This window comes from Bombina bombina, chromosome 4 (assembly GCF_027579735.1).
Source record: "Bombina bombina isolate aBomBom1 chromosome 4, aBomBom1.pri, whole genome shotgun sequence".
NCBI classification, from domain to species: domain Eukaryota; kingdom Metazoa; phylum Chordata; class Amphibia; order Anura; family Bombinatoridae; genus Bombina; species Bombina bombina.
Genome location: NC_069502.1, coordinates 606,988,641 through 607,006,943, shown reverse-complemented (window position 1 = coordinate 607,006,943; position 18,303 = coordinate 606,988,641). Strand labels below are relative to the sequence as shown.

Sequence of the window (18,303 nt, the reverse complement as noted above, 5' to 3'; positions counted from 1 at the left end):
CTGCTGAACAAACATCTTTTTAAGCAAACCTTCTAATTTTTTATCCATAGGATCTTTGAAAGCACAACTATCCTCTATGGGTATAGTGGTGCGTTTGTTTAAAGTAGAAACCGCTCCCTCGACCTTGGGGACTGACTGCCATAAGTCCTTTCTGGGGTCGACCATAGGAAACAATTTTTTAAATATGGGGGGAGGGACGAAAGGAATACCGGGCCTTTCCCATTCTTTATTAACAATGTCCGCCACCCGCTTGGGTATAGGAAAAGCTTCTGGGAGCCCCGGCACCTCTAGGAACTTGTCCATTTTACATAGTTTCTCTGGAATGACCAACTTTTCACAATCATCCAGAGTGGATAATACCTCCTTAAGCAAAATGCGGAGATGTTCCAACTTAAATTTAAATGTAATCACATCAGATTCAGCCTGATGAGAAATGTTCCCTGAATCAGTAATTTCTCCCTCAGACAAAACCTCCCTGGCCCCCTCAAACTGGATTAGGGGCCCTTCAGAGATATTAATATCAGCGTCGTCGTGCTCTTCAGTAACTAAAACAGAGCAGCCACGCTTACGCTGACAAGGTTTCATTTTGGCTAAAATGTTTTTGACAGAATTATCCATTACAGCCGTTAATTGTTGCATAGTAAGGAGTATTGGCGCGCTAGATGTACTAGGGGCCTCCTGAGTGGGCAAGACTCGTGTAGACGAAGGAGGGAATGATGCAGTACCATGCTTACTCCCCTCACTTGAGGAATCATCTTGGGCATCATTGTCATTATCACATAAATCACATTTATTTAAATGAATAGGAATTCTGGCTTCCCCACATTCAGAACACAGTCTATCTGGTAGTTCAGACATGTTAAACAGGCATAAACTTGATAAGAAAGTACAAAAAACGTTTTAAAATAAAACCGTTACTGTCACTTTAAATTTTAAACTGAACACACTTTGTTACTGCAATTGCGAAAAAACATGAAGGAATTGTTCAAAAATCACAAAATTTTCACCACAGTGTCTTAAAGCCTTAAAAATATTGCACACCAAATTTGGAAGCTTTAACCCTTAAAATAACGGAACCGGAGCCGTTATAAGCTTTAACCCCTTTACAGTCCCTGGTATCTGCTTTGCTGAGACACAACCAAGCCCAAAGGGGAATACGATACCAAATGACGCCTTCAGAAAGTCTTTTCTAAGTATCAGAGCTCCTCTCACATGCGACTGCATGCCATGCCTCTCAAAAACAAGTGCGCCACACCGGCGCGAAAATGAGACTCTGCTTATGCTTTGGGAAAGCCCCTAAGAAATAAGGTGTCTAATACAGTGCCTGCCGATATTATTATATCAAAATACCCAGATAAAATGATTCCTCAAGGCTAAATATGTGCTAATAATGAATCGATTTAGCCCAGAAAAGTCTACAGTCTAAATAAGCCCTTGTAAAGCCCTTATTTACGATCGTAATAAATATGGCTTACCGGATCCCATAGGGAAAATGACAGCTTCCAGCATTACATCGTCTTGTTAGAATGTGTCATACCTCAAGCAGCAAGAGACTGCACACTGTTCCCCCAACTGAAGTTAATTGCTCTCAACAGTCCTGTGTGGAACAGCCATGGATTTTAGTTACGGTTGCTAAAATCATTTTCCTCATACAAACAGAAATCTTCATCTCTTTTCTGTTTCTGAGTAAATAGTACATACCAGCACTATTTCAAAATAACAAACTCTTGATTGAATAATAAAAAACTACAGTTAAACACTAAAAAACTCTAAGCCATCTCCGTGGAGATGTTGCCTGTACAACGGCAAAGAGAATGACTGGGGTAGGCGGAGCCTAGGAGGGATCATGTGACCAGCTTTGCTGGGCTCTTTGCCATTTCCTGTTGGGGAAGAGAATATCCCACAAGTAAGGATGACGCCGTGGACCGGACACACCTATGTTGGAGAAATAATGTTATATAATTCTGCACTATGTGCAGAATTATATAACATTATTTTTAAGGCTTACTTTCCCTTTAAAGCAAGCAAGGTATAAGATTTACAGGAGTGAATAATGCTAAAGAGAGTTAAATGTATCAATGCAGCCTAGGAATGCACACTATACATGCGTGCTGCTGAATTAGTGTCTCTACGGGCTAATCATGAATTTGAACTTACGTGATATATAACTGTGATTATCAATATTAGGCATGCTGGTGAGTACCCAAATATTATTGCTAAGCTGTAATGCCACAGAACCTGTGACCGCCTCAGATTGTACACTATAAAGTTGATATAGCAATAAGCTATCACTGTTAAAGGGACATTCCGGTCAAAATTTAAATGTACATAGATGAATTACATCTTTGAATACAAACATGTTTGCATTATACATGTATTGGCTAAAATGCTTCTAGAAAAAGTTATCACTGTTTTAGTGTTAATATTTTTTTCTGCACGTGCATGTGAAGACTAGCTGGATATTCTCAGTGCACCAGCATTGTAAATACTCCAGTTGCTCAAAGCACCAGTGGGGCTTGTATTATATCAGAAATTAACAAATTTAGTCATTACCATATGGTAAAAGAACCTTAGGTTCTCTAAGCGAGTGCTGTGTTTAAAATGCTGGTACACGGTGCATACTTAAATACACTTTTGAAACAGCTATAGCTTTTGTTAGAAGCATTTTTGCTAATACATGTACATTAGAAAAATGCTTCTATTCAAAACTGGAATGTCCCTGTAACTAACCACCACCCAGGATTTACGCCAGGAATGTGGAGGGGTAGATTAATGGTAATCTGTCTATTCTTAAAGTTTAAACAAAGTTCCATTATAAGCCTATAATAAAAAAAATGTATATAATGCTTCTTATTTGTTATTTCCCATACAATTCACTTCTTTGAAAAACATTGGAAGAACTTTGTATGCTATTACGTGAACTGTACTTTAGTGCTTGGCCATATTTACATATTTAGCATAGTAGGTTTGGTTCTAAACCAAGTTAGGTAAACATATGTGGTGCCTATAAAATCCTGCAAGGTGTATAAAGAATGCATTGCTAATAATTGTAAAGCCAACAAAAGCTACTTACACATAGCAGGTTCCTGACGATACTGCAGCAGCACTGCCCCCAGAACTTCCGCCGGTTATTACCCAATCAGAATCCTCATTTATAACAGGATGACTTGCTCTTCTTTTTTCCCTGTAATGCTTTGCATAGCTCCATGGGTTTTTCACAGGTCCAAATATACTATCAGTGCTCCCAGATCTATGTAAATGAAAAAATAAATTAAATAGAATTGCTAATAAACAAGCAAAATATATTCTACTGTATCAAATTAATTGTATATATCTTTGAATATATAGCTTTACAGTGTACTTTTTAATGTTCCAGCAAAGCATTTGCATAACCAAGCATAGTATTGTCACAGCTAATTTATTATACTATATACCAATAATTAAATGCTGTGTTTCGATCATATTTTATAGAACCATGTTCATTATTTGTTGATATATAGTTTCTTGGTTTTCTACAGTGGAAATAAACTTCTCTCAGAAGTTCACAATACTGATGTTTATAGTAACTGTTGACTCCCATTGTATACTCATTTTACTTGAAGGGACATTATACACTAGATTTTTCTTTGCATAAATGTTTTGTAGGTGATCCATTTATATAGGTCAACTGGCTGTGTGTTTGAAAACCAGCACAATGTTATTTAAAAGTAAGCAAAACTCTACATTTTTACAGACTCCTAACCAAGCCCCAAAGTTTTAGATGTATACTGATGTATACAGACTTCAGATTGCTTCTGTTTGTATATTGGGTCTTTTCATATGCAGGTGAGGGGGAAGGGGGGAGGTTCTGCTATCAGCCCCTTTCAGTGGGTGTACCAGGCTTATCTCATTAACTGTGTTAAACTGGGAACTTCTAATTAGGTTTTTAAAAAGTTTACACTGGATTGTTATATCAGTATCTATGCATATTATTTTTATAGTAGTGTCTTTTACATTCAGTTAAATGGAAATTGGTGTATACTGCCCCTTTAAGGTGTGTCCTACCATACACCAATCAAATGCTACATGGGAGTGTCCTCCTTAGACAAAGACTAGGCCAAAGCCTAGTCTATAGTTTTTGCATAATCACAGTATAGTTTAAGGATTAAAGGGATATGAAAGCCAATTTTTTCTTTCATGATTCAGATAGAGCATGCAATTTTAAGCAACTTTCTAATTTACTCCTATTATCCATTTTCCATCGTTCTCTTGGTATGCTTTGTTGAATGAGCAGCAATGCACTACTGGTTGCTGACTGAACACATGGCTGAGCCAATGAAAATCAGTATATATATATATATATATATATATATATATATATATATATATATATATATATATATATATATATATATATATATATATATATATATATATATAGTATACAAAGAGAACAATTTCAACTTGTGGTAGAGGCGCTCAGCTATACTGTAAACAATAAATAGGTCCAAAAATATATCCAAAAATATATATATATGTGAAAGAAGAAATGTGGAAATAGTCTTAGACGTTGAATTTCATCACAATTTGTGGATTCAATAGTGAAATTTCTGCTTACCAGATGTGTCCTCAATCATATGAGGTAAGCGATGTGCCCAGGTTTAAAGATGATTCACTAGGATAGTTCTCCTGTGTCCTGGTGCTGTTCTTGGAGACCTGTTGTTCGAATGGGTCCTTCTTGTTCAAATTCTTTACCAGAATGAAGATCCTGGACTCTCTTTGGGTAGACTTTAATCCGTCTGATATATCTTTCTTGCAATGGTGGTAGGAATGTTAGATTCTTGTCCTTTAGGAGGAGGTAATGCCTCTAGGTGGTGAGAATCTCCTTCCCCTCAGAGTGCAGTCAAGACGTGATTCATGGAAAGAAAACAAAAGCACATAGCATAATATTGTTTTGACACAAAAAATATATTTATTTCATAATCATATGCGCTTACATTAAAAACCCTCAATCGACATGAGGTAAGTAACAAACAAATATACAATTCTTATTGCTGTATCCTTGGGTGTAGGTGAGAAAAGCGATGGTATAGTAGTCCGGGTGTTGGATGATAAAACACTTGTTCTTAGTACAAAGTCACTAGATGAAAATCACTAAACACAGTGCTGGAATTAACCAGAATATGATATGTGCCCTTAGGCTTGTAATGCTGCACCAGTGTATAGGACTGGAGGGGCTGATCTAACTATGCCCTCTGTAGATAAGAACAGTATAGTGTGTAAGCTGCAGATTATTTCTAGATGTGAGGATTTAACTTTAACCACTAAAAAGTGGTAAACCTCTCTGATTCCTGTTGTCTGTTATCTTTCAGACTTGCAGCGTTACCATTAACATTTGATAATAATGACTGTGGTATGCTGTGCGAGATACAGATAAAGCTTACTGTGCAGCTGCAAAAACCCTCTGCTATAGCGTGAATATCAGAGTGCCTTCTGATATAGCGGAGGTTTTAAAAAGTGCGTTGTATAAAATATCAAGTAGACAAATATTAAAAGTTCTATTAAAAGATTATAAAAATGGAAATCAATCTGTGTAGGTAGAGTAACAGGCCCTGTCCGCCCACTATAAAGACCTTACGCGTTTCGAAGTCTCTCGTGACTTCTTCTTCAGAGGTAGAGTGAGTGGACAGGTATATGGTGCTCCTTTTCTAGGGTCCGTAATGTGGGCGTAGTCGGTTGAGGGCCTGCGTGTATTTGCGTGACGTGACTGACGTGTCTGCGTCATGACGTGATGTACATGTATTGCGTCTAGTGAATCCTACCTAATCTGTGTTGCTATGGTGACGTTGTTATGTCAAAAACCATAGAGGGACCGCTATTTTTCCTTACGTGGTGGATTGTATTATTGTGAGTATATACAATCCATAATTACAAATAGAATAGGTTTAAGAGTTCCTAAGTGATAATTATCAATATCATTGAAACCTGAGGTCCATCACAGCACAAGGGACATAATTTATCTAATCACTATAGAAAAGTTCACAATATGGATCCACAAACTATTAAGGGCACTATCCTAGAACAAGTTCACATCCCTAAAAGAGGGGGAGATAGGTTTCAATTATTGAGACAAAGAGAAACCTACTGGATCCATTACATGGGAACTATGAGTCCAGAGGGTCTCAATGCGGACATTGATCTAGCAGCCTTCTTATAGTCTGACACACATACACATAAATAATCAAATAGGAAATAACTAAGAATAAATATAGCCAAACACATAGGAGAAGGTACAAAAGTAGACAATAATCCCACTGTCTCTCCTTTTTTTACTCCTCCCCCTCCTCCTCCCTCTCTCTTCCTCTGTCTTTACCCAATCTAATATACACAATAGAAGAAATACAATTGCATTATCCTTATATAAGAATAGTAAAAAACTAAAATTAATCATATCAGCAAAACTAGTAAATAGTCGGCTTGCAGCTTCTAATTCCAAGTACATTTTATTCTTAATACCCATATAGGTTTACTTTCGATTCTATAAGATATAGAATCACAGTTACAATAACGTACAAAGAACAGTACTCTACATTATATTAGGATAATAGTTCAATAAATAGCCCTTTTAATTCAGTTTTACATTCAATATATTGTAGAGCAGTGTCTAATTATACACTCACAATTTTCCCTCTTTTTAAAGGAACATACATGCTCAAATATATATATATATATATATATATATATATATATATATATATATATTTATTTATAAGATATTTTTAATATTGTGCTGTGATGGACCTCAGGTTTCAATGATATTGATAATTATCACTTAGGAACTCTTAAACCTATTCTATTTGTAATTATGGATTGTATATACTCACAATAATACAATCCACCACGTAAGGAAAAATAGCGGTCCCTCTATGGTTTTTGACATAACAACGTCACCATAGCAACACAGATTAGGTAGGATTCACTAGACGCAATACATGTACATCACGTCATGACGCAGACACGTCAGTCACGTCACGCAAATACACGCAGGCCCTCAACCGACTACGCCCACATTACGGACCCGAGAAAAGGAGCACCATATACCTGTCCACTCACTCTACCTCTGAAGAAGAAGTCACAAGAGACTTTGAAACGCGTAAGGTCTTTATAGTGGGCGGACAGGGCCTGTTACTCTACCTACACAGATTGATTTCCATTTTTATAATCTTTTAATAGAACTTTTAATATTTGTCTACTTGATATTTTATACAACGCACTTTTTAAAACCTCCGCTATATCAGAAGGCACTCTGATATTCACGCTATAGCAGAGGGTTTTTGCAGCTGCACAGTAAGCTTTATCTGTATCTCGCACAGCATACCACAGTCATTATTATCAAATGTTAATGGTAACGCTGCAAGTCTGAAAGAATACAGACATCAGGAATCAGAGAGGTTTACCACTTTTTAGTGGTTAAAGTTAAATCCTCACATCTAGAAATAATCTGCAGCTTACACACTATACTGTTCTTATCTACAGAGGGCATAGTTAGATCAGCCCCTCCAGTCCTATACACTGGTGCAGCATTACAAGCCTAAGGGCACATATCATATTCTGGTTAATTCCAGCACTGTGTATAGTGATTTTCATCTAGTGACTTTGTACTAAGAACAAGTGTTTTATCATCCAACACACGGACTACTATACCATCGCTTTTCTCACCTACACCCAAGGATACAGCAATAAGAATTGCATATTTGTTTGTTACTTACCTCATGTCGATTGAGGGTTTTTAATGTAAGCGCATATGATTATGAAATAAATATATTTTTTGTGTCAAAACAATATTATGCTATGTGCTTTTGTTTTCTTTCCATGAATCACGTCTTGACTGCACTCTGAGGGGAAGGAGATTCTCACCACCTAGAGGCATTACCTCCTCCTAAAGGACAAGAATCTAACATTCCTACCACCATTGCAAGAAAGATATATCAGACGGATTAAAGTCTACCCAAAGAGAGTCCAGGATCTTCATTCTGGTAAAGAATTTGAACAAGAAGGACCCATTCGAACAACAGGTCTCCAAGAACAGCACCAGGACACAGGAGAACTATCCTAGTGAATCATCTTTAAACCTGGGCACATCGCTTACCTCATATGATTGAGGACACATCTGGTAAGCAGAAATTTCACTATTGAATCCACAAATTGTGATGAAATTCAACGTCTAAGACTATTTCCACATTTCTTCTTTCACATATATATATATATATATATATATATTTTTGGATATATTTTTGGACCTATTTATTGTTTACAGTATAGCTGAGCGCCTCTACCACAAGTTGAAATTGTTCTCTTTGTATACTATTTCTACAGAGTCAGGGGTACTCTGTTTCAATATAGAGGCAGCACGCAATCATATACTAGTTTGACTACACTCAGACCACAAACAGATATTATTATTCAGGAATCACTTATATTCATCTGATTATAAGGTGATATATATATATATATATATATATATATATAGATATAGAAATATATATATCAGTGATACAGCCTAGATTTGAGCGCAGGTGAACTCTTTCTCATAAATACCTAATCCAAGTCACTTTTTAGTGACCTACCCTAACCAGCATCTTATCTTAGGAGTCAACACACTAAAACCACTAATTTTTCTTTCAACTTCGATTTCAAGTGATAGATATCAAATCTTAACTTTTTAGTTCCAAAATGGAAACCAGCACATTTGAATATGGCAATTACTTTGATCCTTCTACTAAGATTAGAAAACTTTCAATTAATCTTGACGAAGACAGTCAGAAACTAATAGAACAGAGTATAGACCCCAAGGAAATATTTGACAAATTAGAAAAATTAAGCAAGAAACAACTCATGAACTGGTATGACAGTATGAATCTTGAAAGATATGTCAAATATAAAATTATTTCTAGGGGTCTTAAGCTGTATAAATCCTCTATCTTCGATCAAGAAGACGTAGAGTATCTAACTGAATGGGATACAGCCCAAGAAGAGGCTTCATTTATACTTATAAATATAGCCATTAGATATAGAAACTTTAAAGTAGAAAAGATCTCTTCAGAAATAAAAGAACTGAGGAAAAACCTAGAATCAAATAAAGGAAACCCAATACTTAAGGAATTAGATGAAAGGAATAAAGACAAAATTCAAAAATTTGAGCAATCCATAGAACTAAAAAAGAAGAAAAAATTTATAAGGGATTACCTAGAAATGCAAGAAATTACTAATGATAACAAAAATGAAATTAATACAGATAAAGATAATGAGGTTTGGGAAGATATCAATACTCCAGAGCCCACCACTAGTAGTAATGGTTTTAATCTCCCTGATACAAGGAGAAAAAACAGTGACAATACACAAACAAACAGACATCAGGGTCCAAACCCAAACTACAAAAATAAAACTCAGAACACAAACACAGATAAAAGAACTACTCAATTTCACACTAGAACTAGAAGTAGAAACTCAGAAACTTCACAGGTATCAGACATTAGATACTTCCAAAACAAAGGCCAGTATCTGAATCATAACAAAAATAAAAATAACTATGCCAGAAATTACCAACACAAACAAGTTACATGGGGTAATAATACCAACTGGTCCAATAGAAAATCCACTCATTACAATACACAATGGCATAATCCTAAACAAACAGGAGATAATAGAAACATGAATCACAGTCAACACAGTGGTTCAAACTACAACTATCATAACAACAATAATTATTATCATACATCTGATTCACAACAGCAAAGACAGCAAACACATAACCCTACGTATGCACAAAAGGCATCAGGGAAACAAAGTAATTCTCATCATTTTTTAGAAAAAGGCAGAGCAGAAAATCATGCACGATTAAATATTCCAAATTCTACAAGGATAGAACGAAATATAGAGCAGGAAAGAGACAACATAACACTAAGACCACAATGGTCCCTAAGAACTCCAATAAAAAGAAAAGGACCAGAAGAGGGACCAGAGGAGGAAGAATTCTGGGAACTAGAAGGGAGAATGGAAGAAAGAATGAGCCCAAAGAGGGGGAGACAGGGAAACAACTATTAAAAATATTTAATTTATCCTCACATTCATTCACTAAATTAGAACTAGAAGTTCTGTCCAGGGGTTTAAACTTTGCTCCAACTAGAGGGCCTAATCCGTTTAACCTTTTCATAGATTTCAACAAATGTATTCGTAAGTTGACACTATGCAGACACTTTGAGAAATTGAACGCTAAAGATAATGTTGAATTTCTCAAAGGCATTTCAGATACTGACTTAGAACTACTCAATACCCTAGAAGAACTGTATATTGATCATGAAAATAATGATCAAATACAAACACAGAGTATAAGTATAAATAGAAAACACTCCAATTTAAAACCCTCATCTATCTTTTTCCCCACACAGTCCAAGGGCAATGCTATACCTACTTTTCACGACTTGGTACAGAGGGATTTACAAAGTCTATGTGAAAATTATTCTATTAAAAAAGATAACCTCAAAAGAGAGGAAAAAATGGCGCTAGATAATATAAAAAATCTAAAAGACATAGTATTGCGTGAAGCAGATAAGGGAGGAGGTCTAGTCATTCAGAATAGAACTGACTACATCTCAGAAGCAAATAAACTTCTGGATGATACTAAGACATACAAAAAATTGAAGGGAGACCCAACCAGCACCTTCCAAAAGCTTTATGACTCGCTTATAGATACAGCACATCATTTAAACATTTTGTCTACCAACGAACATAAATATTTATTACACACATACCCGAAAATAGCTACATTTTATCACCTCCCCAAAATTCACAAGGATCCAATAAATCCCCCAGGCCGTCCCATTGTATCAGGGATAGATTCATTAACAGCTAGAATCTCAGAATACGCTGATTTCTTTCTCAAACCACTAGTACCCAATTTAAAATCATATCTTAGAGATTCAACAGACACAATATGTAAATTAGATAAAATCACATGGCAAGACAGCTATCTCTGGATGACACTAGATGTGTCATCTTTATATACAAATATTCCACATGACCTAGGAGTTATGGCCATGAAACAGATACTTAGCACTACAGACCTTTCAAATGAACATCAAGAATTCCTGGTAGAATGCATTAGATTTGTATTGGAGAAAAATTATTTTAATTTCTCCAATCAATTCTACTTACAAATAAGTGGGACGGCAATGGGTACCACCATGGCGCCCAGCTACGCCAATTTATATATGGGTGTATGGGAGGACACTTACATCTATAATAATAATCCATTCAAAGACAATATAGTCTGGTGGGGCAGATACATCGACAATATCGTACTCATATGGAATGGCGATGTGTCTGCCTCCACAAAATTTGTAGAATATCTGAACGAAAATAACTTTAATCTTAACTTTACCTCAAAGAGCTCTAAAGAGAGTTTAGAATTCCTTGATTTAATCCTGTTCAGGGAGGATTCCAAAATTTGCACAAAATTGTTTCGTAAACCCACTGACTGCAATGGCTATTTGCATGCAGACAGTGGACATTACAAACCATGGCTTAAAAATATACCCTATGGGCAATTTCAGCGGGTAAAAAGAAATTGCTCGAAGGACAGCGATTTTAATAAAGAAGCAGCCGTACTCAAACAAAAATTCATACAAAAAAAGTATTCTAAAAAATTAATAAACGATTCTTACAATAAAGTACAAAACATAGAGAGAAAACAACTTCTAATTTCCAACAAAGAAAAAAACAACTTGACACCAAATATCAGAAAAAATACAATAGGCATGGTAACCACTTATAATGAGGCAGCACCAGAAATTAAAAAAATCCTTAGAAAGTACTGGCCAATATTGGAACAGGATAAACTACTTAAAAATAGTATAGGACCAAACCCCAAGATCACTTTTAGGAAAAATATCTGTTTAAAACAAATCTTGGCTCCCACAAAACTAAAGGAGACACACTCTAAATCTAAGTGGCTCACCTCAAAAACAGAAGGATTCTTTAAGTGTAATAGGGCAAATTGTAAAGGGTGTGAACATGCCTATAATAAAAATAAGCCAAGTAAAGAAATACATTCCAGCAGTTTCCCACAAAAAAAGTGCACTATAAATGCCCTAACCAACTGTAAAAGCACTTTTGTGGTCTACCTGTTGGAATGACCATGCCACCTTCAATACATAGGCCGCACGAAACGACCATATAAGATTAGACTTTTAGAACACCTGAAAAATATTGAATCAGGATACAAGGGACATAATTTATCTAATCACTATAGAAAAGTTCACAATATGGATCCACAAACTATTAAGGGCACTATCCTAGAACAAGTTCACATCCCTAAAAGAGGGGGAGATAGGTTTCAATTATTGAGACAAAGAGAAACCTACTGGATCCATTACATGGGAACTATGAGTCCAGAGGGTCTCAATGCGGACATTGATCTAGCAGCCTTCTTATAGTCTGACACACATACACATAAATAATCAAATAGGAAATAACTAAGAATAAATATAGCCAAACACATAGGAGAAGGTACAAAAGTAGACAATAATCCCACTGTCTCTCCTTTTTTTACTCCTCCCCCTCCTCCTCCCTCTCTCTTCCTCTGTCTTTACCCAATCTAATATACACAATAGAAGAAATACAATTGCATTATCCTTATATAAGAATAGTAAAAAACTAAAATTAATCATATCAGCAAAACTAGTAAATACTCGGCTTGCAGATTCTAATTCCAAGTACATTTTATTCTTAATACCCATATAGGTTTACTTTCGATTCTATAAGATATAGAATCACAGTTACAATAACGTACAAAGAACAGTACTCTACATTATATTAGGATAATAGTTCAATAAATAGCCCTTTTAATTCAGTTTTACATTCAATATATTGTAGAGCAGTGTCTAATTATACACTCACAATTTTCCCTCTTTTTAAAGGAACATACATGCTCAAATATATATATATATATATATATATATATATATATATATATATATATATTTATTTATAAGATATTTTTAATTTTGTGCTGTGATGGACCTCAGGTTTCAATGATATTGATAATTATCACTTAGGAACTCTTAAACCTATTCTATTTGTAATTATGGATTGTATATACTCACAATAATACAATCCACCACGTAAGGAAAAATAGCGGTCCCTCTATGGTTTTTGACATAACAACGTCACCATAGCAACACAGATTAGGTAGGATTCACTAGACGCAATACATGTACATCACGTCATGACGCAGACACGTCAGTCACGTCACGCAAATACACGCAGGCCCTCAACCGACTACGCCCACATTACGGACCCTAGAAAAGGAGCACCATATACCTGTCCACTCACTCTACCTCTGAAGAAGAAGTCACGAGAGACTTCGAAACGCGTAAGGTCTTTATAGTGGGCGGACAGGGCCTGTTACTCTACCTACACAGATTGATTTCCATTTTTATAATCTTTTAATAGAACTTTTAATATTTGTCTACTTGATATTTTATACAACGCACTTTTTAAAACCTCCGCTATATCAGAAGGCACTCTGATATTCACGCTATAGCAGAGGGTTTTTGCAGCTGCACAGTAAGCTTTATCTGTATCTCGCACAGCATACCACAGTCATTATTATCAAATGTTAATGGTAACGCTGCAAGTCTGAAAGAATACAGACATCAGGAATCAGAGAGGTTTACCACTTTTTAGTGGTTAAAGTTAAATCCTCACATCTAGAAATAATCTGCAGCTTACACACTATACTGTTCTTATCTACAGAGGGCATAGTTAGATCAGCCCCTCCAGTCCTATACACTGGTGCAGCATTACAAGCCTATTTTATCATTCAACACCCGGACTACTATACCATCGCTTTTCTCACCTACACCCAAGGATACAGCAATAAGAATTGCATATTTGTTTGTTACTTACCTCATGTCGATTGAGGGTTTTTAATGTAAGCGCATATGATTATGAAATAAATATATTTTTTGTGTCAAAACAATATTATGCTATGTGCTTTTGTTTTCTTTCCATGAATCACGTCTTGACTGCACTCTGAGGGGAAGGAGATTCTCACCACCTAGAGGCATTACCTCCTCCTAAAGGACAAGAATCTAACATTCCTACCACCATTGCAAGAAAGATATATCAGACGGATTAAAGTCTACCCAAAGAGAGTCCAGGATCTTCATTCTGGTAAAGAATTTGAACAAGAAGGACCCATTCGAACAACAGGTCTCCAAGAACAGCACCAGGACACAGGAGAACTATCCTAGTGAATCATCTTTAAACCTGGGCACATCGCTTACCTCATATGATTGAGGACACATCTGGTAAGCAGAAATTTCACTATTGAATCCACAAATTGTGATGAAATTCAACGTCTAAGACTATTTCCACATTTCTTCTTTCACATATATATATATTTTTGGATATATTTTTGGACCTATTTATTGTTTACAGTATAGCTGAGCGCCTCTACCACAAGTTGAAATTGTTCTCTTTGTATACTATTTCTACAGAGTCAGGGGTACTCTGTTTCAATATAGAGGCAGCACGCAATCATATACTAGTTTGACTACACTCAGACCACAAACATATTATTATTCAGGAATCACTTATATTCATCTGATTATAAGGTGATATATATATATATATATATATATATATATATATATATATATATATATATAGATATAGATATAGAAATATATATATATCAGTGATACAGCCTAGATTTGAGCGCAGGTGAACTCTTTCTCATAAATATATATATATATATATATATATATATATATATATATATATATATATATATATACAGCCACCAATCAGCAGCTAGAACCTAGGTAATTTGCTGCTCCTGAGCTTTCCTAGATAAAAGGATAACAAGAGAAGGAAGCAAATTAAATAATTAAAATTGTATACTCTATCTGAATCATGAAAGAAATGTTTTGGGTTTCATGTCCCTTTAACTACTTGAATATTCTAGGGATAAATTCTCTGGTTTTATGACACCAAGTGACTCCCAACCAGCACCCATATGACGCCCACCTTATCGGAGCTTACACAGAGAATGTCAACTGGGATTAATACGTTCCCATTCAACTACCAGCTAAATACATGACACATATCAATGTGTAATATATTGGAAAAGATAAAATAAATATGTATGTGTATGCAATCATTTATGCAAGTCATCAATTCCCAGAAGTTAATTCCTATTTGTAGCAATATTGACACAAGTAATACTATATTACCATCTAATCACAAATGCTATATAGTTTTCCTAATTATACTAAACCTATAAACTCTCTATTGTGATAACCTATTGCTACATAATGACCATAATTTATCTTAGCATCTAAACTCATGAACAGTAAGTGTATTCACCCTAAAATCATAAGTGTGTATTTTATTCAATCCTATGTATCATCAATATAATAAATAAATAATAATGAATTAAAGCATTCCTCAAAGTGTCTATATTGTGAGTACTGCTTCTGCAGTTTAATGTCTTTCTAACATGTACTTATCAAGTAAGACATAGGGTCGGATGATCTAAAGCTCTTTGGGCTGGTGAGATTATTAAAGAATGCTCGCCAGTCCTATTTCCCTGGTGGAATGATGTAAAGCCACGTTTTACCCTGAAAATAGGGTGTCTGGCTAAGGGGCGTATACTGCATTTTTGAAAAAAAAGTGCATAATAAAATTCATATGTTTAACATCATACAAAATAAAAAATTGAACCATCCACTCAAAAATAAGCAGGGAAAAATTGAATTGTTAAGGTGCATCAAAAATCACAAACCAAAATTCTTCACCAAAAATCGTATTTTACCAAAAACATAACATTTTAAGAAAATTACACAGGAATAATAATATTAAATATGCACAGCGTAAATCGTAATTTAAGTATACTGGTTGTTCAAAAAACACACAGAAATTCATACTTATAAATACAAATATTTTTTTCCGTAAAATGGGCTGAACATGGGCGTTCCTTGGGCGTTCCTTGGGTGTATATGAAATCTTTTCTCTTATCCCAGAGTAATTTTGTAAACAACTTTGCACTACAGATCTCACCATTTTTTCTCGCCAACTAAGGGTTTTCTCAAAACACTACAAATACTTAATATCCCAATAGAAAAAAACATGTATACGAAAATATAGGCGAAAGTAAGATGCTATACGCAGAAAGCAGCGTAATGTGATTTATATTTAATTTTGAAAGTGCGCCCCCTGCTAACTTTTCTCTATGGAGCAAAGAGTCCCTATCCATCAAGCTCTATTACTTTTAATGGGAGCCATTTCGTCACTCACAGGGACTGCCCCTTTTTTACAATCATTCCACCAGGGCAACCTCTGTAAGAGTCTGGCGAGAAAAACTAGGTTTGATTTGGCGAGGTTTAGCTCATCGAGCCCATAGACTAATGGCTGGTGCAGAATAAATGCTGTTATGATGTTCTCCAAAATTTCCATTCTTCCCACCTCATCTGCAATTTTCATTGGTCTAATAGAACTGTAGATATGTTCCTGGATTTATTTATGATGATTCAAGATGCATATTTAAGAAGAGTGATCAGTTCAATAAAAAATTTGGTGTAGAGAATAGGTAATGTTACTTGTAGCAATTAACAACATGGGCTTCTGATCTAGGCCCTGATTTTAAGAATGTCTCTGGGCAAGATAGAATCTAAAAGAATGCCCGCGAGTCCTATTTCCCTGGTGGAATTATATAAAGCCACTTTTTACCCTGAAAACAGGGTGTCTTGCTAGGGGGCATATACTGCATTTTCATATGGGAAGGAGATATATACATAATAAAAGTGCACAATAACATTTGTAATTTAAAAATCATACAAAACGAATAATTAAACCATTCACACATAAATATGCAGGGAAAAATTGTACTGCATATTTATGTGTGAATGGTTTAATTATTCGTTATTGTAACAAAATTGTTCACCAAAAATTGTATTTTAGCAAGAATGTAAAATTTGTAGGTAAATTACACAGGAATAAATCGTTTTAATTATGCAATGTTTAAATTGTAATTTAAGTACACAGGATTTGGAGAAAAAAAAAACACCTAGAAATTTGTATTTAGCAGGAAAAATCACAAAGCGTAATTGTTGTTTTTTAGTAAAATAGGCCGAACATGGACATTCCATGGACGTAAATTAAATTTTCTCTAATTCCCAGCGTAATTCTATAAACATTTTTGCACTACAGTTCTCACTGTTTTTTCTCGCCAGTTTATTCTGAAAAGAAAATCTATGCATATGAAAATTACAGCAAATTTAAGGTACAGTGCATTGAAAACAGCATAATTTGATCCGTACTAAACCCACTATTCACGTTTTAAACACGCTGGTCTCCCCCTCTGTACTTCACCCTCCATTGCAAACTTTTACCTAGCAGAGAGCTCTTATTGTTTGTAAGAGAGACATCTCGCCACTCGCAGGGACAGACCCTTTTTTAAAGGAATTCCATGAGGGCTGCCCCTGTGAGTGCTGGAGTGGAAAACCACTTCTTGACAGTCAATTTTTTTAGAATAAGGGCCATAGAAGTAACCCGCCCTACCAGCCACACTCCAAGCCACACCCCCTATGACCCGCCCTTTTCAAACTCTACTCTCAACCCTTATTCCCCCAGAATTTTTTGGGCTCCTAAGCATATGCCTAGATGCTATGAGGCCTGCAACCTGTAGCATCAGTTCTGTAATATTTGTAAACAATGAGAGCAAAGTAGACAGACATGAAATGTTTATTAGTCAGATGAAAAGGTGCTGTAGCACTGCTCCTTAGAAAGAGAGAAGTGCAGGGCTAAGAAATTAAGGTGAGTGTAAGGAGGAGTTCTAGACTGAAGCGCCTTAAGGGTTAACACTCCCTTAGGGCAGGAGCCTAGTACTTGGGTTTTGAGGTTACATTGTTGCAATGTTGAAGGTAAGGTTGTGGCTTAACTTTGTAAGCTGTTACTGGGGTTTATTCTACATCTGTCCTGCTGGGCTCTTCGTCTACTCATCCTCCCTCCCTAACCCCTGTTTTGTTTACAGGTCAGTTGTACAGTTTGGCAGCACTGACACTCAGCTTCCTTAGGGTTATGTTAGTTGTTGTTGGCTGAAGCATGGGCAATCGTGCTTGTTGGATGATGCACAGCTTTAAATTAGTTCTCTCCTTGGCTGACGCATGCTATGTATCTCTAGCTAGCATTACCTTGTTCCTTACTGGGTTGGCAGTTAATGTATCATCATCTTAATCCTAGCAGGCAGTCTCAGAGCCT

General features: G+C 35.7%; 1 protein-coding gene across 1 annotated transcript in view; it reads right to left on the bottom strand.

Moving 5' to 3' along the window:
* The window catches only part of QRSL1 (glutaminyl-tRNA amidotransferase subunit QRSL1), a 131,670-nt gene that overhangs the window by 61,231 nt on the left and 52,136 nt on the right, over positions 1–18,303 (bottom strand). The window contains exon 5 of the mRNA XM_053710593.1: positions 3,074–3,250. Coding sequence (XP_053566568.1) covers positions 3,074–3,250 — 177 coding nt within the window. The remainder of the gene's footprint in view (positions 1–3,073; positions 3,251–18,303) is intronic.